The 26,368-nt window shown below is 46.1% G+C and overlaps 1 protein-coding gene across 2 annotated transcripts in view; it reads left to right on the top strand.

Annotated features, from left to right (window-relative positions):
- The first annotated feature begins 14,136 nt into the window (after window positions 1-14,136).
- Window positions 14,137-26,368, top strand: part of TTC28 (tetratricopeptide repeat domain 28) — a 1,841,724-nt gene continuing 1,829,492 nt past the window's right edge. For both annotated transcript variants that reach the window (XM_085636419.1, XM_085636418.1), the window contains exon 1: window positions 14,137-14,552. In XM_085636419.1, coding sequence (XP_085492545.1) covers window positions 14,520-14,552 — 33 coding nt within the window. In that variant the 5' untranslated portion in view covers window positions 14,137-14,519. The remainder of the gene's footprint in view (window positions 14,553-26,368) is intronic.

Raw genomic sequence — 26,368 nt, 5'->3', positions numbered from 1 at the left:
TTATTCAGCTTTTTTACTTAATTTCCACTAGGCCTTTTAATTTTTCACAGAAAAAAGTTAGGCCAGCCATTTAATTTCTAAAACTCTAACAGCCAGCCAGTCAGAGCGCCCGTGAAACTCGCAGGAGTAGGCACGTTTCCGCGAGAGCGTGAAGGCTCACAAGGAAAAATGGGCCTCTTGTCCAATCACCGGCTCCATTTTTAGGTCTCGCCTTGATGAGTACAGGCCCCAGCTAGGCCCGCAGAATACAAGGGTTCGCTCTCCTGTAACAAAAGCTAGAAGGAAGTTGGCACGGAAACTGCAAATACAAAGACAGAGTTTATTAACCCTTAAGGGTGGTCCTACAACCTACACAACACTCTTCAGTATTGCATAGAGTAGCACAAAGAACTTGCGTACGTGGTCCCCTTTTATACACAACAGAGCGGCTCATAAGTAGGTGGATACAACATAGAGCAAAATTCATTACCATTTATGGACATTTTCGATACAGGATCAATATATGGGCGGAGTTAACAATTTCCTGAGCCCGCGAAAACATGGTCAAACAAGGACTAACTGATAACAGATGTGGTCAAGTCTGGGCATGCGCCGGACGGACAAAGGAGCAATTTATAGACTGTTACTAGGCAGATTACAAGAGCAACTAGCGAAAAGGTAGGACTCTTCTCGTGCAAGCACGTGGAGACATGACAATACAAAATGGAGTCCGGACATTAGTCAACATAAGACAAGAAACATGTTTTAACTAGAGAGAATTCATGTCTTTAGTGAATGCTTAATCATATCGCTGTTTTAGTTTTCAACAGACGACCCTTTCAGCATTTACTGAAGACATTCGGCTTGTTAGGATAATCATCATATATGTCAATTTTCATCATCTCTTCCACCTCCTTGTTTAAATTTTTCTGATAGATGACATTGGCAATAGCTTTCTTATCAGGAATACAAAATGACACACATAAAGAACAGAGTAAAGGACCACACTGAACACAGATGCAACAGGAAAACAGAACTGCTACAATAATACAGAGACCAGTTAAAACTTTCCATCCCCATGTAGTAATCAATGCCCAAAACCATCCAGAAAAGGTCCAAGTGCCATTTTCTGTATGGATCTCAGCTGCGATTTTATGCAATTTATTAATAGCGTTATAGACTGATGGCGTGTGGTCAGGAATAAATACACAACAGCTACTTCCGATAATTCTACATGCTCCACCTCTGTCTGCTAACATAACCTCTAATACCATACGATTCTGTAACGCAACAATTCTAGTGATTTGTAATTCTTCCGTAAGATTCCCAAGAGCAGCAGCAGCTTGATTTGTTACAGCCTCTACAACTCTTGTTAATCGTCGAACCTTCCTACTATTTAGGGCAGCTCCAACAAAGAAAAACAATCCTAAGTTAAAATCAACATACTGCTGTAAGCTAGTGTCAGTTTGGTCAACATCATCAATAGATAGAGTACGTTTATACCTATTTACAGTTACATTGTTCAATAATTTCAAATCTTTATGATAGGATGCAGGCGCTAAGAATACAGGGGGTAATAAGAACGCTACATAACATACTCCGGACCAGCTGGCTGGTAAGCGATAATAACCCTTATTCCCACATACGAAGTACGTATTATGGGAAGGTAAGAAAGTACTATTATTTAATCCATCTATATTCAAAACAATAATACAGTCACTAACACCAACAGGAATATGACCCACACTCTGAACACACAGGTCCGCTTGAGCTTGTGCCACTTGAATCATGAATTGTTCGTTTCCAGCAGTGTCTCTGGTGTTCGTGAAGATGTAGGGAATCGATTCATTATCTGGTCGATATTCTTCCCACTCCCATATTGTCCCATTCGCTTGTGGATAGCCTTCTTTATCTTGATGACATTCCCTAATAAGTCTAAAAAGTAGTCGTCCCACTGTAGGTTTCCGTGTGGCAAAAAGCAAAGTGTACCATGCTCTACAAGAGCCATTATGAGAGAAAGGAAGAGGTATGAACGGCGTTCCTCCTTTCTTCTGATGAGCTGGCATCATACCACATATCCAACAGTTCGTAGCATTTGTAGCAACATGGGTATGATGCAACATCTGGATAAAAGTATTATTCAAATAAGACTGACGATGCTTCAATTCTTGATACGGAAGGGTATAAAAGTAGTGCTCCTCAGGCACTGGAGTAGTCAAAACAAGCAACTCACGGGCAGGAGTCACATCCTCAACAAACCACGTGGTTATACCAACAATAGCTACAATGATAATAAAGCTTGTCGCACAAAAAATCTTCTTCTCCATTTTACAGTAAAAGTCAATATCTTCCTGAAACTAAAAGGTTGTCAGAACTCTTCCCCTTAGGCAGCCGTTGATTTCTTCACCAGCGGGCCAAGACGGGTGTCACTACACTAATGCAGGGCTGATCTCCCCCCCCCCCCCCCTTGCCTCATTGGCTCTCCGTTTCACTAACCTAAGGGCCGTTCTGACAACGTATCTGGATACAGAAAAGAAATCACTTCCTCGGTCTGAGATGATATCTTCCTCCTCCAGGAATCGCTTGGTCTGGGAAGAGCTCCTCAGTGTCGTTCGGTTCCACAGCACGGCCTTTCTCTGCAGTCAGGATTTCTCTATGGTCGGTCAATACAGCAGGCGCCACTAATCCAGGCGGCACTTTACGACAGTGCAAGGAGTGGATCCAGTTCTTCGCACAGCTATCCTCGTTGCGAGCAAGACTTGCTCAGGACCAACCCATCTCGGCTCCAGACTGTTCGTCCTTTCAAACACCTTGATCATGACATGGTCTCCAGGCCGGAGGTTATGTCCTTCACCTGTGGACCGATCAGGGAGCGCTTCTCGAACCTGTTGATGAATAGAAACCAAATTATCCGTTAACTGTGCCAGATAATCATTCATCATTACACAAGGTACATCATACACTGACTTCGGCTTCGGTGGACCCCAAATATTCATTGGGCGTCCAAACACGATCTCGTAGGGTGTGAGACCCGTCCGAGAATGCGGTATCGATCTAATTGACAATAATGCCAGCGGTAAAGCGTCTGGCCAAGTCAAAGAAGTCGAAGCTTGGATCTTAGCGATCTTAAGCTTCAAAGTACCGTTATATTTCTCAACCAATCCCGCAGACTGAGGGTGAAACACTGCATGGAATTTCTGGGTAATTCCCAGTCCTTTCAGGACATACTTGATAACGTCTGCTATAAAATGAGGTCCGTTATCACTCCACAACAATCTACAAACACCATATCGAGGGAAGAACTCCTTCAATAGCATCTTGGCTGTAGTCATTGCAGTATTGTCTTTCGTAGGGTATGCCTCAACCCATTTGCTGAAGGCGCAAACCACTACTAGAACATACTTCAGATTGTTACAGCGCTCAAGCTGAATGTAATCCATCTGCAAAACCTCAAAGGGTGCAGTGGGTGTTGCAAATCCTCCTGCTGGAGTTCGTGTACCCTTTCCTGGGTTGTACCTCAGGCAAATCATGCAGGTCTGCACTACCCTCTTTGCCGTACTAGCGATCTCCGGATGCTCCCAAACTCGTGTGAGTAATTTGACAATTGCGGAAGCTCCGACATGCGCTAGTCCATGTGCCATCTGAACCATAGGTTGTACGAAGGCTGTGGGTAACTTCCATTTATCCATCTGCTTACTTCTCCAACACCCTTCATCATCTAATTCTCCATCATTGGACCATTGCTCCCGTTCCTTATCGGAAGCGGTCCTCTGTATCTCCAGCGCTTCTCTCCTAGCATCGTGCCATCTTTCTGCCTGTGACTTCACAACATACATTGCAGTAGAGCCAGGCTGCATCGCAGTCTCTCGTGCCACCCGGTCTACCAAAGCATTCCCTTCTCCAACTTTATCAACCACCTTTTTATGGGCACTACATTTAACTATAGCAATCTTCTTTGGATATGTTAATGCAGTCAAAAGGTTGTGAACTAACTCTCCATACATTATCTGTGCTCCATGTGACGTTAGGAACCCTCTCTCCTTCCAGAGTAGGCCAAAATCGTGCGCTACTCCGAAGGCATAGCGGCTATCTGTATAAACATTCACACACAATCCTGCACTGAGCTCACATGCTCGTGTTAATGCTATCAGTTCCGCTGCTTGAGCTGATTTCTGCGGTATGCGTGCTGTCTCCACTATTGTTTGTAATGTGGTAATTGCATACGCTGCTGAAGTCGTACCATCTGGTAGCTTCAGGCATGATCCGTCCACCCACAGTTCTCCATCTACATCTGTAAAGGGCGGATCCTGGAGATCAATACGACCCTTTGTCTGTTCCTCAGTCACAAGAATACAGTCGTGTGCTTTTCGTGCTTCAGACTGAGTTTCCGGGAACGGCAACAATGTGGCTGGATTTAACGTTGCACACCTCTTTAACGTAATATGAGGAGCCAAAAGCGTCAACTCATATCCCGTTAAACGAGCACTGGTCAAATGCTGCGTCTTTGTCTGATTAAGCAGAGCATCAACAGCATGGGGGACTAATACCAACAGCTTGTGAGATAACACAATTCCCTCGCTTTGGCGTATTGACACAGCTGTCGCCGCAACCGAGCGAAAACAATCAGGCAATGCTCGGGCAACAGGATCAAGTACAGCCGAAAAATATGCACAAGGGCGCTGCTTGTCGCCATGCATCTGCACTAAAACTGATAATGCACATCCATCTTTCTCGTGCACATACAATGTAAAAGGCTTCGTATAATCAGGGGTACCTAACACTGGTGCTGAACAAAGAGCTTGTCGCAATTGCTGAAAGGCAATTTCACACTCATTTGACCAGGGAAGAGGAATTGGGGTATCTTTTGTCAACAGTGCTAACAATGGCTTAGCTATGTGTGAAAACCCCAATATCCATTGCCTACAGAAAGAAGCAAGACCCAAAAATGCACGCACCTCCTTCTGTGTGGAAGGTACTGGTGTGTCCAAAATTGCTTGAATACGATCTGGTGTGAGTGCACGCCCCTCCTTAGACAAAAGGTGACCCAAATAAGTCACCTTTGGTCTACAGAATTGCAATTTCTTCCTCGACACTTTGCGATTGTGAGATGCCAAAAAGGAAAGCAAAGATAATGTGCACTTCTCACACAGCTCAGGAGTGTCGGCCGCCAACAAGATGTCATCGACATATTGTATAAGGGCGACACCATCAGGCAGAACAAAGGAATCCAATTGTCTTTTCAATGCTTGACTGTAAATACTAGGACTCTCTGTATAACCCTGAGGGACTCTACAAAATCTATAAGACCTATTATTCAAAGTAAAGCCGAAGAGGTATCGGCTATCGGGATGAATAGGAATCGAAAAGAAAGCATTTTTTAAATCGATAACTGAAAATGTGGTCGCCGTTGGCGGAACCAGAGTAAGCAACGTCGTGATATCAGAAACCACTGGATACTGGGGTATCACTATCTTATTCACCTCCCTTAAGTCAATAATAAAACGATAAACCCTAGTATCGGTATCTTTCTTCAAAATGGGTAAAATAGGACTGTTGCAGACGTTGTAGGGAACTTCCTCCACTACTCCCACCTTAATCAAATCCTGCACAATCTGTATGAGTGCCTCCTCCCCCTCCTGGGAAATATGATACTGAGGGAGGCGTGGTAACACCGCACCCTCCTGGACACTAATGTGGACAGGCGGAATCACCATCTGTCCCACATCAGTATCCGAAGTGGCCCACAAAGTACGAGGGAGAGAAGCTAATACAGTATCCTCTGCAACCACACACATCCTTTCTGTCATGGGGTAATTATCATTTAGTATCACACGTACTCCAGTAGGGGAGCAGCGGATCGTAGCTCTGAAATGCTTAAGCATATCAAGACCCATAATGTTGTCAGGCGTGTTCGGGGCAAGCAAAAACGAACAAGATGCAGAAAGTTGTTCAACACGAAATGCAAGGGGTCGGGATAGAGGGCTTCGAGAGAGTGTACCATCAAACCCTACCGATGTAACCATTAAGCCAGATGGGGGAGCCCTCGGAACCAATTGTTGGGACAGCGCACTGCGAGTAGCTCCTGTATCAACTAGGAACTGATCAGTAGAACCCAGAACATTTGCTGAAACATAAGGACCCCTCTGATCAACCGGCACTTCAACTGATTCCAACCCCCATCCAACGCAATCCTACGCATGCTGTGAATCATGGTACCCAGAACGGTCATTCCCAGACATTTGATACTGATTTTGCCGATCAAACACATTAGGTCTATCTCGTTGCTGCACGTTAGGCTCAAAGCGAGCACGATCATTAGAGTTCACTCTAAAATTCGAAAAGCCCCCTCTACCTCTCGGCGGTCCCTGACCACGTCCCTGATGGGGTGCATATAGTACCGGACAATCCCTGGCCCAATGACCCAACTGTTTACAATACGCACATTGATTTCTATTAACATCTGACCGACCCGAAGGGGGACCATAAAATCCTCCTCTACCTCTCTCAACACCCCGACGAGGCGGACCATACACTTGTGCTAACATCACCTTAGTTTTCAAATCTTTCGATTTCTTCTCCTCATTCCCCTTCGCTTCTTGTTCCTGACGCTCATAATACTGAGCCATAGTCAGGAGGGATGCTGGAGACGAGGTGGACCAAGAACTTTCACTCGCCTTTTATCGAGCTGCTATTCCCGGTAATAAATTCGCCACATATTTATCAACAAAAAGATGTCGACCCGTATCATCCGTAAGCGACTGACCACTGAAATCATGAAATGTTTCCTCAAAGCGCGTAAAGAAGTCTGAAACTGATTCATCAACCTTCTGTTTACACGAGGCTAACATATTCCAGTCAATCTTTTTAGGGGGGATAATCGTTTTCAACTTGGTCAAGATAGCCGCAGGAAGATCTAAAATAAGCTGGGGCGGTTTTTGCGCGGGTTTCCTCTCCCTATCCTCATCCTCAATCTCAGACCACCTAGCCTTAAAAGCGGCTGGATCATCCACCTTCCGCACAGATCGCCACATATCCGGTGGTAAAATGAGCCCAAAGAACAAATCTATATCTGCTAAAGTCATAGTACAAGAATTCAAAGCCCCCTCGACCTCTTCATAAAAGGCCGCTGGGTTCTTGCGGGGGTCAGGCAATGCATTCTTTAATGCCATAACATCAGTCCTATGCCAGGGAGTATAAACCCAATTATACACAAAATATCCCCTAGCATCGGGGGAAGACATGTCTGAACTAGTTCCTGCTCCTTTAGGAGGAACATACAAAGGTGCCGCCTCTCGCATCGGTTTAGCATGCACTAGTTCGCTCTTATCTGAATGGGAGGTAGACGATCGTTGCCCGCCGACGTGTGAATCTGATTGCTCCTTCTCCCCTGTCTTTTGGCGCGCTCTCTCTTTAAGTTCAACCGCCGCGTCCCGCAATGCAAACAGCCGTCAGACCGCATCGGGTACCTTAGAGGGAGAAAAAACGCCATTACGTAATGCTTTAGAATCTGATACTACATCATCAGGCTCAAAAACATCAGAATATTTCCGAAAGGCAGTAATCACTTCCTCAGAAAAAGTTTCAGCAAAATACAACTTCTCTCTATCCTGCCAACTTTCCAAAAATTCCAATAATTCAGTAAGAGATAGCTTGCCTTTAAGCGCACGAAAAGAAAGTTTCCGAAGCTCACCCATACGATCAGTTGATAACATGGACCGCGTGGCTACCTTATCCGAAACCGATCCAGAATCCTGTGACCTCGGGGCAGACGCGCCAACATAAGGGGGCGGAGAGCGATCTAATAAATGAAAATCATCTTCGAGATTAGTAAGGACAGGATAAAGTGGCTGGCGGACAGCATATTGACCCGACACTTGCAACCTACGCTCTTTCTCTTGTCTCTCCGCCAGTTCTCTTTCCTCCCGACGCTTCGCTTCCTGCGCTCTCACATGATCATTTTTCCGTTGCTCTTTATCAATCAGCGCTTTCTCACGTTTCTCTCGCTCACGCACTTCCTTCACCCATAACCGTACACATTCGAACATGTCTTGCCGAGCACGCCGTTTACACATACACTGTTCCACATACTCAATCTTACGCATATCAAACGATCCATACAAAGGCCATCGTAACTCAGGATCCTTTTTGGTGTATTTCCTCCACACTGTGCTGTACATTATAGAGGAAAGACCATGCTTCACATACATATCCCTATTAGGTGTCCCCTCTGGGGGTGCTGGAGCGGATTCGTCAAGATTTAACCGGTTTCCAAAGCAGCAGCACCACTTACGAAGTGCGCTAAAAGCAGGCATGCTCAAAAATAATGCAAAATATGCAGTATTATCAAAAATGGCACTTAAACTTTGCGCCGTTCAGATTTAAACAACTCCGGAGAAATATCTCCACATTACCTGCCTATATGTGTTGCAACGCATATATTCTCACAATAATCAATACAAAATATGACCGGTCATCACAAATCAAACTCAAATAGCCAACCCAGGCTTCAAAACTCAGAGCAAGTACCGTATAACGGTTCTTACCAATCAAGAGTGTCCAGATTCCAACTGCCAAGTTCCAAAATTCGCCCAAACGGCTGTCACACGGCAAACTGACAGAAGAGGTCTCAGTCGAGGACCGGCGCCACCCAGATGGTCAGCTCGGAAGGGGAGGAAGAAACCTCGGGATGCCAGGACTAAAAGACGCCGCTGGCAGTGATCACATCCCCGGCCAAATTCCTCACCTTCGTCACGACCAGTCCTTCGAGCATCCGAGTCGCCGATGAGCCCTACGTTGGGCGCCAATTGATGAGTACAGGCCCCAGCTAGGCCCGCAGAATACAAGGGTTCGCTCTCCTGTAACAAAAGCTAGAAGGAAGTTGGCACGGAAACTGCAAATACAAAGACAGAGTTTATTAACCCTTAAGGGTGGTCCTACAACCTACACAACACTCTTCAGTATTGCATAGAGTAGCACAAAGAACTTGCGTACGTGGTCCCCTTTTATACACAACAGAGGGGCTCATAAGTAGGTGGATACAACATAGAGCAAAATTCATTACCATTTATGGACATTTTCGATACAGGATCAATATATGGGCGGAGTTAACAATTTCCTGAGCCGCGAAAACATGGTCAAACAAGGACTAACTGATAACAGATGTGGTCAAGTCTGGGCATGCGCCGGACGGACAAAGGAGCTATTTATAGACTGTTACTAGGCAGATTACAAGAGCAACTAGCGAAAAGGTAGGACTCTTCTCGTGCAAAGCACGTGGAGACATGACAATACAAAATGGAGTCCGGACATTAGTCAACATAAGACAAGAAACATGTTTTAACTAGAGAGAATTCATGTCTTTAGTGAATGCTTAATCATATCGCTGTTTTAGTTTTCAACAGCCTACGCAGCGCGCATGCGCTGCTTAGGAGGACCTTTAGCCGTCGTTCTGCACTTTTTCAAGCACTGCACTCGTGCTTGTGGCGGCATCCACCTTGCGGGAGCGCGCAGCCGCGCGCCACAAGCTCGAGTGCAGTGCTTGAAAAAGTGAAGACTGCGCGCATGCACTCGCACGCACCACTCCCAGGCTTGATAAGATGAGAGTTTAACGTGTTTTCTCAGGTGTGTTGTAATCCTTACCCGATGTGCTCTCTCTATCTTAATTGAATTACTTTAAAATGAAATCAATTAATATAAATTAGCAATGACAAGCACAAGCACGAGTGCTAAAACAGCTGCTGCTTGTGCTTTTTTGAAAGATGGGAAATTACAGGTTTTTAGAAAATGCCGATTCAGATCTTCACTATAATTGGTTCTTATATTTGTTCTGCATGTATTTATTTCCATATAATAATGTAGTATCCTCAGAGCATTAGGAATAGCCACAAATCGTTAAACTCTGCAAACATGTACAGGTTTTATATTTGAACCATTGTCACAATGAAAGTTGAGCTTTAGAGTACTCACCCTAACTGCAAATGCCTTGCATTAATGGCTGGCTCACTCTTACTGACTATCACACTCACTGGCACTCTCACAGGCTCTCTCACTCTCACTCACACTGACTCACTGACTCTCACTCACACTCACTGACAGTCTCCCACTCTCACTCTCTCACTGACTGACTCTCCCACTCACTCACTCTCTCTCACTGACACTCTCACTGACAGACTGACTCACTCACTCTCACTGACAGACTCTCACTGACTGACTCTCGCACTAACTGACTCCCACTCTCTCTCACTGGCTGACTCACTCTCACTGACAGACCCTCACTGACAGACTCTCTCTAACTCACTGACTCACTCACACTCACTCAATGACTCACTCACTCACTCTCACTGACTGACTCACTCTCAATGACTGACTCACTCTCACTGACTCACTCACACTCTCTCACTCACACTCTCACTGACTGACTCACTCACTCTCACTGACAGACTCTCACTGGCAGACTCTCCCACTCTCACTGACTGACTGACTGACTCACTCTCACTGACTGACTCTCTCTCACTGACTGACAGAATCTCTCTCACTGACTGACTCACTCTCACTGACTGACAGACTCATTCACTCACTGACTGACTGACAGATGCTCCCACCGTCTCTCACTGACCGACTCTCACTGACCGACAGACTCACTCTCACTCACTGGCTGACTCACTCTCACTGACTCACTCACTCTCACTGACTCACTCACTCTCACTGGCACTCTCACTCACTGACTCACTCTCACTAACAGACTCTCACTGACTCACTCACTCACACTGACTGACTGACTCACTCTCTCTCACTGACTCACTCTCTCTCACTGACTGACTCACTCTCTCTCACTGACTGACTCATTCTCTCTCACTGACTGACTGACTCACTCTCACTGACTGACTCACTCTCACGGACAGACTCTCCCACTCACTCTCACTCACTGACTCACTCTCACTGACAGACTCTCCCTGACTGACTCACTCTCACTGACAGACTCTCGCTGACACTCTCTCACTGACTAACTCACTCTCACTGACAGACCCTCACTGACTGACTGACTGACTCACTCTCACTGACTCACTCTCCCACTCTTTCACTGACTGACTCACTCACTCTCACTGACTGGCTGACTCACTCTCACTGACAGACTTTCACTGACTGACTCTCCCACTCTCTCTCTCTGACTGACTCACCCACTCTCTCTCACTCACTGACTCTCCCACTCTCTCTCACTCACTTACTGACTCTCTGACTCACTCTCTCTGACTCACTCTCTCTGACTCACTCTCTCTGACTCACTCTCTCACTGACTGACTTTCTCACTGACTGACTCTCTCTCTCACTGACTCACTCTCTCACTGACTGACTCTCTCACTGACTGACTCTCTCACTGACTGACTCTCTCTCTCTCTGACTGACTCTCTCTCTCTCTGACTGACTCACTCTGACTGACTCGCTCTCTCTCACTGACTCTTGCTAAAAGACTGACTCAGTCTCACTGACTGACTATCCCAATGACTCACTCTTTCACTCACTGACTAACAGACTCACTCTCTCACTCACTCTCACTGACTGACTCTCTCACTCTCACTGACTGATTCACTCTCTCACTGACTCTCACTCTCTCATCACTGACTCTCACTCTCTCACTGACTCTCACTGACTGACTGACTCTCTAACTCTCATTAACTGACTGACTGGCTCACTCTCAATGACTCTCTCTCACTGACTGACTCTCTCACTCACTCTCACTAACTGACTGACAGACTGACCTTCACCCTCCTGTTATTTATGCCCCCCATAACAAAACAAGCATTGGCATAGCCAATAGGTCTTGTCTTTGGGACCTTATAAGTGTTTAGCCATGCAACAGTTGATGCTGTTGTACTAATGATGTTGTGCTGCATAACTAAATACTTACAAGATCCCAAAGGCGAGACCTATTGGCTATGCCAATGCTTGTTTTGTTTGTGTTCTTATGGGACGCTCGCGAGAGTCACATGAGCCCCACTGTCCAAATATCTTTATTTTTTTACTCTTAATATCTTAAAAACTATTGAACTGATTTACACAAAAAGCACTATCTGTGAACCAAGATCTAGCTTCCTGACTAATTTGATGTAATTCTGTTCAGCAGTTTTTGCTGTAGCCTTGCCTAAAGAAGTCTATGAAAAATGTATGTGGATTTTGCATTTTTGTACCCCCCCCTTTTTTCTCGCCCACACATCCCTGCTTAACAGATCACCCTGAAATTTTCCAGGAAGGAGCTGACGTGGATGACCTTTTTGGGGGAAAGTTTCCTGAAGATTCGCCAAACGTGGTCCAAGTTATTAGCAAACCAAATAAAGTTCAGGCTATGGAAAAACAGACCTAACTATAACTACCTAGTGTTGACTGCCACTAGGTAATTTATATATATAAATGTAATAAGTTAAAACCTCTTAGTTAAATGAGGACTACAAGAAAAACGAATAAAGACATAGCAAACCCAACTCTGGGCACCAAGACTCAACTCTCAAACCAAGAGTGCATTTATTTGGTGTGTCACACCCAGAACACTGCCCCTTCCCCCCACCAATCTATGCCCCTGTTGATGACATTGCCTAGCTGTACTATGTGGGTCAGTGTGAATCTGAGTTTGTACAGGTTACTAAACACAACTACTATGCATGCCTGGTTCCCGTCTCCATTCCAAAGCTGAAAGTGAAGCTAATTGGGCATTAATAGCTGATGTTTAGGTCTCCATTGACAACACCGCTATCTGCAGAGCTATTGTAACCAATGCTTTAAAATATACAGAGTGGGCATTGGATCTATCCACATGAACTGTACTTTCTCTTTGTGCTATTGACTGTTTGGTATATCATTCCGCTTTCTATAGAGTGCTTGCATTAGTCTGAATGAGGGACTACTTTACATCTTTAAAGTGTCCTTATGCATTGCATACATGAATCAGTCTTTTTGTTTTGTGGTGACTTTACACTGCATGTGTTTTTGTTTTAAATATTTTAGTCCGGGCTCAAAATGCAAGGCATCCCTATTGGCTTTGCCAGTACTTGTTTCGTCTTACTACACAGCAGTGAATAATGCCCAGCTATTTTACTACGGCCCTCTGGTATCTGGCGACCTGAAAAATGAGAAAAACAAAAAGATGATAGGTGGAACGCTTTCATTAATTTCAGCCACCCATAGTTACCCTGGCCCAAACTGAAGCTGGCCACCTTGGTACATAAACATAATCATACGATGCACCCATTGCACACTATCCAAGGCGCAACAACAAAAGTAGACAAAAGCACATCTCTGGCCCTCACATACAATGAAACACTGCCCATAGGGGCTACATAATAGATGAACATTGTCCCATCCAAAGCACTCCCACGGAGTAGCTTCCTACCTTTCCGCAAATGCGCTTTGGTACCTTGTCAGGACAAGGAAGCCCTACATAAATGCAATACTTAATTTGAGCAGGTGTGTGCCACTGGTATTCATTTTTTGGGGAAAGCACTTATTTTTCCGCATCAGACATTTACTGAGACATGCGAGGAAAACACACAAAAACACACAAAAACCAGGAAGATGGAGGAAGAGAAAGATGGAAAAACAGTCACAAAGGGAGAAGGCAGGAACCTGCAAGAGTGAGATGAAGGAACAGGGAGTGCCTGGCAATGAATTACAAGAATTGCAGTGACTTTAAGACTGTGCAGCCTTGGTATTGGGCACACTGCCATGTAATTTGTACTGGCCATGTGCTTCTGAGCATAGTTTAGGGCACCAGCACTCATTTTTTTTTACAAATCAAACACTGCATCAATACTCCACATAAACACCATTATTAAAAGGATGCTGGAGCCTAAAAAGACTAGACTGCTCCTTGACATAAGCACCATCAGCTGTGAAGTCTGAAGGCGTTTTTAGTGGTGTGCAAAGGCTGTAATCTTCAGAAAGTATCTGGCTATTCCAAAAATTATATGCTGTGCAAAAGTGGATTTCCACTAATTTGATCCTTAAGTTCAGTGTGTATATAGCCAGGATTTATGGGCCAATCCGAAGAAAGTTTGCAGTGACCAATTGGGGGAATTCTGAAGTGACCAATCCCAAACTTGTTCACATCTTAATTCCAGATAAAACTCTTAAATTACAGTTTGAGCTTTGTGCTGCAAGCAATTGTGGTGTCTGTCGCTGGCCGTGCGCGCGCTCAGTCCGTGTAACTCAACTCCAGCGGAGCTGATCTCATTGTTTGGTTTCATAGCAGAGTGAAACCTGCTCCCCCCATCCCCCCCCCCCCTCCGCAGCACCCCCGCCTCCTCCTTCCCTGTCAGTCTCCGGAGAGAAGCTGGACTTGGAGAAACTGGAAAGTTAGGAGCTGAAAACATGGCGAACTGTCTTGCTGGGGATGCGGGCAGGGGGATGTGTTAGGTGCGAGTGGGAGAGGCGTCCCCTGGAGTTTACCCAAGACCCTGCAGCTCCCGGGGCAATGCACTGGCGCCCCCAGTCTGCCACAGTGTGCCGTTGCATGCAGCGCCCGGTCTAGACAACTGCACAAAGGAGAGGAGATGGAGCAGAAAGCTGGCAAAAGGAAAGATGGAGTAAGTGGACAGAAGTTTCGTTTTGGTGTGGGTTTTATTTTTCCTCGTGTTGACGTTTTTTCAGGAAGTTCTATCACAAAACTATCTAAAGTGTTGATAAACGTGAAAAACGTAACGTTCATAACTTGGATACAAGGCGCGAAAGAGAAACCAGCAGACTGTGTTTTTTTTCGCATGATATTTTTTACTTTATTGCAAGTATGTAACTTTTCATCTGGAAATCCTGACTCTAGAGTTCCACTTCCACCACAACCTCTGTTTCGTGTGTTAAATTTCCAGTTGGTTGACTGGTATAGCGCAGGCAGTATTTACGTCTGTGAACGATATGACTGCAAAACGCGACCAATCAAACTGGCGTGTTTCTTGGCTTTTTTTTAAGGTAGCATGTCTTGATAATTGATAGTGCTGTTCTGTAGCCGTCCTTTTGTTGGTGCCGGGGCAGGAGGTCTACGTCTCTTTGGGGTGAATCAATTAGTCCAGCTGGTACCTGGGACGGGCGTTGCCACTTTAAGCCTCAGCATCCCTGGACCTGCGATGTGCCGCCGCCGCCGCATGTACCACACATTTACGGTGTAGGGCTTCCGCATAAGGGTACTAGCAAGTATCCCTAAACATGTGCACGTTGTCAGATTTACATTGACTACACGTAGAGGGACTCTGGGTTTCTTTTCGAAAATATAGCTAACATCTGGACCTATATATTTTATTTTGTATAAATGAATCGAATGTGTGTAACATTTAGCAATCCCCTGGGGAATCTAGGAAAGGGAGAACCCATTGGTGAATCACTACTAGCCTGTGTGATTGGTGCAATATGTATTAATGACTTTGACGTTGGGATTTAACTTTGGATAAAAGCTATAATACATTCCATCGCCAAGAAGCCAATATTGTTACATATGTGCGCTACAAAGAATCCCTACCATACACTGTGCATACAATATATTTAATCCGGCGCTTTAATCTTCGGCTTTGTTTTAAAGTATTCTGATAATTTCCAATAGGTGATGAAGAAAGCCTTGCTTGGGGTAGGATCGAGGACCCGGAAGTTTGCACTCGTACCAGACAGAGATCGAGCAGCTTGTCAAAGTTTAGCTATTCCCCACCAGGCGGTGTTTGTTGGCCTGAGACGGGGTCAGTCACATTTCCTGGATTCCTGGCATTTGATTGAGTCTACACCAGTTCTTCTGATCAGAGAGATTTCCGCATCAAGTGGAAAATCCCTGCCTCTCCCAGATGCCAGTCTGATTTTTAATAAGGTACCTGGCAGCCTCACACCGTTTCGCTGTGAGTGAGATTAGATCCAACTGTATTCAGAATGCAGGAACCTGCAGGGGTCTCCCTCTCCAAGAGGGCATTTTCCTCTTAAAGAAAATAACCGCCTATGGTCTCTGTAAAAAATGTTAAAGGCGGGGCCTGAATGGTAAAGTTTTGTTGACTTTGTGTGTGGCTGCAGTGTTCTTGATTCTTAGTATTTGTCAAATAGGCAAGAAATTATATTTCTAAGTTTAAAGAGTGTTATTGGTATTTTTAACATAATTGTAAGCATGTTGTCAATGAATAATATCTAGAGTGTACACATCAAAGTTAAACAGAATCTGAATAAATAAATGACTTATCACTATGAATTTATATGGTAACGCAACATGCTAATTACCTAAGACCTAGTACTTCTTTCTATATAAATTGGAAAAAAATGCATTGGTGTCCAATAAATATTGCTAAAATTTTCTATCTTAAGCACTATGTATGAAAAATGGAATCCTTAAATAGCAGACAGCTAACCTCTTTTAATGATTCAAAAGAAGTACATGAGTGTGTAGGAGAAATTCTGAAGTAGAAAGTAAATATATAAAGCTTAAAGGGAAAACGTCAAGGAGGATTAGGAAGTTGCTGTTTACGAATCTGGCGTGAGTTGCAATGGCAGACTGATTTGTTTGAGAAGCATATTAAATGGTAACCAAAGTAAATATCTTCTCTTTTAAATGCAAAAGACACACAATTGATGGAAGGAATGCTGAGCTAATCAAGACATTCACCCCCAGTCAAGAGATCTGGGTTAAATCCATCATTCTTTTGCTCACCATGCCACCCCAGTTTAGACCTGGCCATATGCAAATCAGCCTTGACCCTTTGCCTCATGGGAACAGTCCAGCTCGAACTGCCAAGCCAGGTCCTCCCTGGACCGGAAACAAGCATCCTAGGACCGTCTTCGGGCTTTCAGCCCTCATCAGCCAGGATAGCTTGATTCCAGTGGCACAGTGAGCCCGGGGCCCACGTCTAGGCATACACGGCGCCCTTAGGGTCTAAACTGGGGTGGCATGGTGAGCAAAAGAACGATGGATTTAACCCAGATCTCCTGACTGGAAGTGAATGTATGATTTATTTCAGCATTCCGTCCATTATTTGTTTGTGTAGCACTTTTCACCCTAAGTGGGATGGGTCTGCCCAGACGTGGGTCCCTTGCTCACTGTGCCACTGGATTCAAGCTAGCCTGGCTGATGAAGGGTAATACCCAGAAACCGGTCCCAGGATGCCTGTTTCCCTTACAGGGAGGATCTGGCTTGGCAGTTAGGTCTGGACTGTTCCCATGAGGCACAGGGTCAAGACTGATTTGCATTTGTCTGGGTCTAAACTGGGGTGGCATGGTGAGCAAAAGAAGGATGGATTTAACCCTGATCTCCTGACTGGGGTGAATGTATGATTTATTTAAGCATTCCGTCCATCGTTTGTGTAGCGCTTCTCTTTTAAATAGGCATTTATTAATTATTTTATTTAGATGGGGATTAAAGCGGTACCTCGCACCAAACGGTAGTCGCAGAGTGCTTGAGGTATTAGCACACGTTGCATGTCGACAGTAAGACCACAAATTTTATCAATGACAATGGTGTCTTGGTTGTTAGTTGATCAAGGGCTATGAGCTTCCTCAGTGGAACTCTCTCCTTGTAAGCTCCACTTGCCCCACCCCCAAGTCACTGGTGTGTGTATTTTTCAGTATTAACATTCCATGCGATTTCCTTTGTGATTTTGTGAGCATGGTATTGATTGTCACAACGTCTCCAGATTATAAACAAGGCCCCTGGAATTATGTGGAAGAGAAGCACCAAATTATGCAGCAGAGTTTTCAAAATTATGCGGCAATAAAAGTCAAATTATGGGGCATAATGCTGCACTTTGTTTTGCAACTATTACTTAATAATTTTACAATATTTACACATGGTAACATTGTCTGGGCAAAGATTGCACCTCCTTGGTACCAGTTTAACAGCCAAATAGAGAGAAAAAGCAACTAAGAGATGACCAGTTAACCTTTGCCAAGGGCCTTCCACCTTGTACAAACCGACGTCGCTGCATTTTTAGTAACTTTCAACCCTTTTTGTTTGTTCAGGTCTGCAGATTATGCAGCAACTGATGGATTACGTGGCAATTGCGGCAAATCCATAATTGTGCTAATGGTCCTAATTCAAACTTGCGCCAATAGTAGCTCCTAGATAGGAAAAGGAATGAACCCTCTGCATCACCACACCATCACCCTTAATACAATATAAAAATATGATGACTTCTCTTCAAAATTAAAAAAGTGTACAATTTGGTAAAGTGGGGACCCCGAGATTAATCTCAGGCTTTCTAGTTTCACATCGTGCAGTTCAGCCATTAGATGTATATGCTTCCCTTCCCCTATACCCACCTTACCGCACCCTGCTGGCATCGAGGCACCCTCGTCACATCAGACAAACTTTGTGGCCCATGAGAAATTGTGAATACCCATGCACTAGTCCATTTGGATTTGGGCAATCCATTGTGTTGTGTTTCTGAATTTTTAAATTCTGGTATTTCTAATAGCTTTACACATTTTATTAAACTAAACCTGTCTGCTATGTGCTACAGCTATCTGGGGTTAAGCTCGGGTTTAAATCACTGAAACCTTTACTGGACCTAACAAGAATAGGGATATTATCACTTGAGGTGGACTTCCATCCTCCCAAACTAATAATCAACTTTCTCACAATTTTTTTTTTAATAAACTCCTTTTATTAAGTGGTTGGTTGAGAGCACAAATCCATCATAAACAATGCAATATACGTTTAAGGGCCACTCGCAGGGGGCCTTCTCCACAACAGAATACAATACGTGAGCCAGCCCTATTCCCTTGGAGTGATCCCTAACAAATTGTAGTGGGTTTCGATCCCTCCGCCCGAGCCTTTTATGTGGTTATGTCCTCCCCCCTCTCTTTCCCCTACTTGACCATCGGTGCCCCTGTGTTGTTTCTATGGACCCTAGATCCTTTCGAATTTACGTGGGCAGCCTCAGGTGCGGTATGTTGTGTGTTCTGCTAATTGGCACTATTACAGGTCCTCCTTAAAGTCTCTGGTCGTTGGGGGCCTGCTTGCACCCCACAGCCTGGCTAAATTGCGCTTCTCCACCCCTGCAGCTATGCTGAGCAAGGTATGCACGTGACTGGGCCACTTCTCTTACCTCAACACGCCCAATAGCAGCCATCTGGCCTCGAGCAGGACAGGTAGGCCTGTCACCTCCCTCATTATCTCTACTACTTCTGACCAGAAATTTTGGATCCGTGGAAAGGTCCAAAGTGTGTGGTAGAACGGGCCTGTACTGCCACAGCTCCTGGGGCATTCAGCTGAATCACTGCGGCCCATCTTGAACACTCTTGACCTAGAAGGGAAGGAGCTATGCAGTATCCGAAGCGGCACCAGGTGAACCCGTGCTTGTATAGCAATATCTCTGGTGCTCTGCAATGCCTTATTCCACTCCTCATCTTCTAGGAGACCCACATCGACCATCCAAGCCTCTGAGTGAGGCAAGACAGTCCGGCATGTTTTTTATTTTCGTGTATGTCAGGGAGACTTCCTTGGTGCACATAGGGTCTAGTATCAATCGATCTTCCATGTGGGAGTAGTCTGGTATGAGCGCCCCCTCTGGTAAATGGCATTTCAGCGCGTGCTGTAGCTGTCGGTACCAGAAAATCTTGCCTTGTGCCAGCTTGTATTCTGATTGCAGCACCTCAAACGCAGCCAGTGTACCTGCTCTACCGACATCATCTAGTTTGTCTATCCCTATTGTGTGCGATTGTGTGTGGGTGCGCAATTTCTTAACCTCCCCCAGGCTGTCGTTGTCCCAGAGTAGGGTGTCTGCTGTCAGTTTATTACCCCATCCCAGACATTTATTGGATACTTTCCACGTCTGCAGTACCGCCTGGATGTGGGGTGGGAGCGAACACCTCCTGACTTTGCTGTATAGGAGCGCCGGGTAACCCCTGCTTTCCATGGCCAGACAATCCACCCTAAATGCTGGGTCAGTCCAGCCTCCAAATACCCAGTCGTTCACCACCACCAGATGGGAGGCTCAGTAGTAGGCTTGAAGGTCTGGGACCGCCATCGTAGGCCCCACGCTGCAGTTTCACCAATGAGATTCGAGCTGCCCCCGTCCCGTGGTTACAATCTCAGAATGCCATTGATTCTGCGGAAGTAGTGGTCAGGTACCCTAAATAATGTGTTCTGTAGAATGTGGAGCATGCAGTGGAGGGTCATAATTTTAAAAGGACTGCCCGTCCCATTAGTGAGAGGGGTAGTGTGCACCAGTGGGTCGTATCAGCCTGGAAGTGGTCGATCTGGGGAAGTAGGTTACGAACCAGGAATACATTCTCGTCTCTGGTTAAATGAATCCCTAGGTATATGAACCAGTCCTTCGCCATCTGAGGTGGACACCGGGGTGGCAGGGACAGTCTTTCTGAGAAGAGTGGAAAGACCAGTGACTCGTCCCAGTTGATTTGGTAGCCGGCATAGCTCCCAAAAAGGTCAAAGATGTGTAGAATGCTTAGTATCGAGAAGCAGGGTTTTGTTACATATAGCAAGATATCATTCGCATGGAGAGAGATTTTCTCATCCCAATTGTTCTCAACTGTGATACCCTGGATTAACGGGTCTCCACATACCGGGAGAGAGGCTAACAGCCCTAGTAACACGAGAAGGAATATATACAGAGGGAGAGGAGGCGCAAACAAGGTTATATATACAGTGAGGTCATCTATGATGCCCTTACAGTTAGTACATTCATAGACAAGTTAATTTTTCTGGGCAATCACAGAGAAGGCCCCGTGAATTAAGCTGTGGTGGGTTCCTCCTTTCCTGCTGTATATATTCCTTCATGTGTTTCTAGCATTCACCTCTCACAAGCACTTGTGCACAGTATCACAGGTTACATGACATTTAATGTAACGCAGTGCATTTATGATTGTTTTTACAATTATTTATGTTTTGACCGTATAATATAATTAAATATATGTGGAAAGGATTTCTTTAAATCTATTCGCTTCATGGTCTTTTGTTTCCCTGTTCCCCTTTGCCCTTTCTCTGCAATTCTAATTACTTTCCTACCAAACGATACCACTCAAGACATTGTCTATGCTATACCTTGAACCAAGTGGCCACCAGAGAATGGTCAGATATACCACTTGCTAAGTGGTGGGTTTCTCGTAAGCGCCCCACATCCTTACTGAAGGAGATCAGATAATCGAGTCTGGGCAGGCTGCCATGCTGTGCCAATAGATGTGTGTATTGGCGTTACGTCGTGTTCTGGGCTCTCCATAAGTCAACCCACCCTAGCTCCTTCACAAAGCTACCCAGGGGAGTCCCTGTTTTCGTGTCTCCTACGACTGGGAGATGACATTGTTCATATCGCCTCCCAGGATCAGGGGTCCCTTTGGCAGGTTTAGAAATAACGTACCAAGGGCGGATAGAGTGTCTCCTTGTAACCCTGGTGGGATGTATACTGAACCCAGATTTAGAGTTTGCCCATTACATTTCAATGTCTGGAATAAGAATCTGCCTAGCGTTTTCCCTGGGGTATATGTCGCAGCTGATCTGAGAAGGATCCCTACTCCCTGAGACCCTGCGGTGTATCCTGCATGTGCCACTAAGGTGTAGCCCCATCTGTCCAGGGCCTTATATTTGTGCCCCTGCAAATGTGTTTCCTGCAGAAGGACTAAGTCAGGCCTGTGTCGTTTAATAAATTGCAGTACCAAGATGCACTTTATCTTGGACCTCAAGCCAATGACATTCCAGGATATGATTTTAAGCGTGTGTCGTTTGTGTTTCCATCTCCTAATGTGGCGTATGTTGTGCCCGGTTCGGATTGTCTGGTTACTGAATGGGAATTTCCCCCCACCCTCTGACATATACCCTGTCCTAAGGCATTGTGTCTCGTTCAACTGCTGCGATAAGTCCTAAAAAATGAACATGTCCCTTAACTCACCCCACCCTGCAGCCCTGCACTTTGGGACTAGAACTTCCCACAACCCCAATTTGCAGAGTGCCCGTCACCCTTAACTGCAAAGTAACCATGTCGGGGGTTGGCTGCCCTAGCATTTCATCTCTGTGTGCCTACTTGGCCTGCAAACACCCCACTGTACCTGGAGAGCTGCGCCCCCTATGATCATTACATTCTCTTCCCTTTGCCTAGAGCCTATTGGCTAATGGTTTGATGAATGATCGTGATCATCATGCAGCACCATTCAGTCCCATGTACCACTCAGCCGACGCCCACCCACCCCTTGACCACTCCCCATGTGCACCTCACCGCTCGCCCCCTTATGCTTCATTGATCTCCCGGCAGGAAATTCTGGTAACGAGTCCCAAAGTCTCTGGTGACGTCCTTCGCCCATCCTAGGCTATGAGGTCGTCTGGGACTGTTCCAGGTTCCGCTGGTCATTATCATCGCCCAAGGAGTCACCGTCCCACATTCTACGAAGGATGGGATCTCTTCACACCTTTTGGGTATCGAGACTCCTATGTGCGCCAACCATCCAGCCAGTTAAAGGCCTCTGCTGGGGAGTGGAAGAACCAGGATTTCCCTTCCACAGGAACTGTTAGCTTGGCAGGGAATAGCATCATGTATTTTAAGTCCTTTTTTCTAAGGGCTCTCCGAACTTCCTCAAAGCTCCTTCTTTGTTTCTAAACCTGGTAGGTAAAATCAGGGAAAAAGCGAACTGTGGGATTTTCATATTTAAGGGTTCCTTGCACCCGGGCTGCCTGCAGGATGACATCACGGTCGCGGAAGTTAAACATGCGGGCTATGATGGTACGTGTTGGGGCCCCTGGTCTCGGCGGCAGGATCAGAGCGCTCTATGCCCTTTCGACTGAGAAGAACTTCGATAGACGTTTGGGTCTCAGGTGATTTGTGATCAGGTCTTCCACGAATAGGTCAACGCTTTGAGCTTCCACTCCTTCAGGCGCCCCTACTATGTTTACATTATTGCACCTGGACCTCCCTTTCTGGTCTTCGTCTCTTGCTTCCAGTGCCTCTTGTTGCTTAGTTTGCACACTTGCTCCTCTAGAGACCTCAAGGAGTTTTGAAGCTCTCGGATGTTGGTTTCCTACATTTGTACCTTATCTGACATCTTCTGGAAGTCCACTCTAAGGAGCCCCACTTCAATGGTGACCAAGTCCATTTTGGGTTCCAGGGAGGATTGAAGGCTTTGTATCGCTACCATAATTGCCCCTAGGGAGGGTTCTCCCGAGGCTGGGCAAGGTCCCCTCCTCTTGGTGAGGCCAGGGGACTGCATCCTTATCCATCTTGTTTGTTTGTGGCTGTAGGTGTCCCTTGGGCTTCACCATGTCCTTCAGTCTTCTACTGCTGTCTGGATTGTGGTCAGGAACCACCTTCACCTGGCATCGCCACTCCCTACGACCTCTCCGACTGGTAATTTGGTGTTGTGATGAGTTTATGGTCCGTAAACGTGCTCCATAATTATTGAGCACCCTGAGGTAGGTCGCCCAGGCCTATCACCCCGGTAGCACCAGGCAGCTGACGTGGTTCAGTGTGGCTTACTATGTAAGGCCAATGCTTTGGGTGGTTGCTCCAGCTCCCAGTGGGTTACAGCTTTTCAGCTGCGGACTGTATGGGGCAGGCTTCAGCCCCAGGTCCCCGCCAAGTACGTTCCATCACTCCAATCCTCAGCTGCCCTACACCGTGGCTGCTTGTTCTCCTGCAGCCTGGGGGGACGAATGTTGCAACGTCCCTAAGGTCGCATATGTCAGCTTGGGGTACCCCTCTGGCCTCTGGTACCCGGGCGACAAGGCTGCACGATGAGCAGCCTTAACCTCCATTCTTCGCTGCTGCAGTCCAGGCCACCAAGGAGTTGGCCCTGTACTAAGCCAGAATGTGTCTCAGCCGCAGTCTCACCTCCTCCTCCTCGTAATGGATCCTGCGCCTGTGGGGCATTCAGGGGGCCCAGGGACTATTCCTTCTTGGCCGCTGAGAGTTCCCCTGTGTGGGAGCCAGCATCAGGGCCTCCCACCCAGTGACTGCTTGCCCTCCTACAGTCAAATGGGATAAGCATTGTGGTGCCGCCGGGGCGACTGCACCGACCCGGGATCCTCCCCCATCACCTGGCACCAGGTAATGCTTGCGGTGCTGTGGGCACCCTCACCCACTCTGCACCGCTTGCTTTTCAGGGCCCTCAGGAAGCTGCTTCACAAGTAGACCCGTCTCAAGTATGGCCGCCAACGCAATTTCTCTCCCGCACAGCTGAGTCCGATACAGCACTTGCGTAGCTGCCGCGAGGTCCATAATCGGCTTGGTTTCAGCAGCGGTGATTCCAATGAAAATGTGGATGCCGTCTCACCTGCTGAGATGGGAGATCGCAAGAGGTGTGGTGTGCGCGTTCACCTTCTCTGCGCCACTGATCCTCTCGGGCCCTCAAGGATCTCCTCAGTGGGCTGGCCTGCCCCAGTGAAGGCTGCAGCCGCAGGCCTGCTCTCTCCTCGCCGGGTCCATTCAGGTGTCACTACGGCAACCAAAGGACTCGGAAACTGAACCAAGCCAGGCCGTGGCATATCTACCGTACGTGGGGAAGCCTCCGGGATGTAAAGATGGATGGAGTGCCGTGGGTCGTGGGCTCACTAGAGCTCCTCTACTGTGCGGCCATCGCAGTCGGTGTCAGGCCACGCCCACCTCCCATAACATTTGTAAGGGCAATTTACACGATCTTGTATTTTGCAATACTTATTTTTGATCTAAGATGACAATCTAGACCAAGCGTAGTCATAAATATGACATAACAGAAGGGGACCATTCATATTAGCAATTGTAGGGGTATCTACATGAACTGAGATAAGCTGTTTATCCAAGAACCTAATGTACAAGGAAAAAAGAAAACGGGCATGTACACATACTTGGAAGCCCCTATATGCTTACTCAAATAGGGTAGAGCATTGTTTCCCAAACTGTGGGTGGGTTATGAGCGGATTTGATTTTTGGTGGTCCGTTCTAAAAAAAAATTGATAAAGACGAATGTCAAGCTATGTCTTCTGGGGGTTGGTGTATACAAACTCCAATCACTGTTCAGTCAAAGAAAGAAAAGTAAATTATGTGATAATCCTGCTGAAGTAAAGTGAGTGTGAAAGGAAAGGCTGTTAGGAATCATTTTTTGAACACAACAAAATATAATACCTGTAGATGAACTGTACCCATTCAGCAGTGAGGAATGCAAAAACGAAGCACGTTTTTTAAATTCTGAAGAGTGATGAAAACAAAGATTTTAATAAAATCAAAACAAATCAGACACTTTACTTCCTGATGCACACATGATAAATATTAAATGAAACCTGATTTCCACGTATTTAAATTTGGGTGCAGTATCTTTTTATTAATAAATCCCTCAGAGGGTCCGATGGTCAGCGATTCTTAGGATCCGGAGCGTTGTTTTACCTGCAGTTTGTAGGGGACTAGTGTCACTAGACCAGGAGAGTCTCAGGGTGCCTCAGGCTTCACCAAGGGTCCCTCTGTCTGGGGGAAACAAAAGATAGCCTAGGACAAGTCTCGATCAGGCAGTTCCAAGAGTATTGCCACAAGTTCAGGGTATCTCTCTTTTGCTATGAGCAAGTCCTGTTGTTGCTGATATGGGTCTCGCCTTCTGAACAACCTGCATCAAAGAGAACAGAACTGAGGTTCTGGTGTCAGGGGTATCCCTTAAATCCTAGAGTTAGGGAGCAAGTAGCCAATGTGCTTCTAGTCCCTGCAGCTAATCCGCCCCTGAGATGATCACATCCGGGGTTGTAGGTCAGCTTTACTACCCAGAACCATCTATTCTGCCACTCCCAATGATGGCAGAAATCCAATGTTTGTGTACAGACCAGTCTGATCATCCTGGAGGTGTGGCTAGCCTTCTGGTTTTGTCCACCTCCTTGACTAACTAATTTCCTGCCTGTCTGGGTTCAATGTGCCTTGGGCAAGGAGAGGGCTGTTTCCTCCTCTGGGAGTTAGCCCTGATGCATATCCGATGCGGTGCAGATTTTGAAGCTCACCACCTTGATGGGCCACTTCACTAGCCTGCTTGGGAAGAGGGATATGGAACCTTCTTCCTGCCCAAGCCTTTGTTCCTTACTCCTGGGAGAGATCAAACTGCCTGGCAGGAAGTCAGAATTCTGTCTTGGTGGCAACAAACGTTGGAAATCCTGGCTTGCCAGCCAGAACATACAGAAGCTGGGGCAGCCAGGTGGGCAACCTCTAAAGTAGCCACCTGGGTGCATGCCACATCTCCAGTGACACAAGTTTCATGTCAGGGGTGAGAAAGCATGTTGTGTGATACAAAACACAACATGTTTAGGTGGTACCATAACAGAGCTGCCAACCTCAGGTTTACCTGGGTGCCAGCCCATGTTACACTATGGATCATATATTACTTATAGAGTACTTTAATGGTAAAGGACACTATTGGGTCATATAAGCTTGTACTTACTTGTCCACACCTTTGACAGAAGGCACCTTGCCTCCTGGGCTTTAGGAGGCCTTCCTTA

This window comes from Triturus cristatus, chromosome 11 (genome assembly GCF_964204655.1).
Source record: "Triturus cristatus chromosome 11, aTriCri1.1, whole genome shotgun sequence".
NCBI classification, from domain to species: Eukaryota; Metazoa; Chordata; class Amphibia; order Caudata; family Salamandridae; genus Triturus; species Triturus cristatus.
The sequence above is the reverse complement of the archived record's forward strand: the minus strand, read 5'-3'. Positions and strand labels throughout refer to the sequence as shown.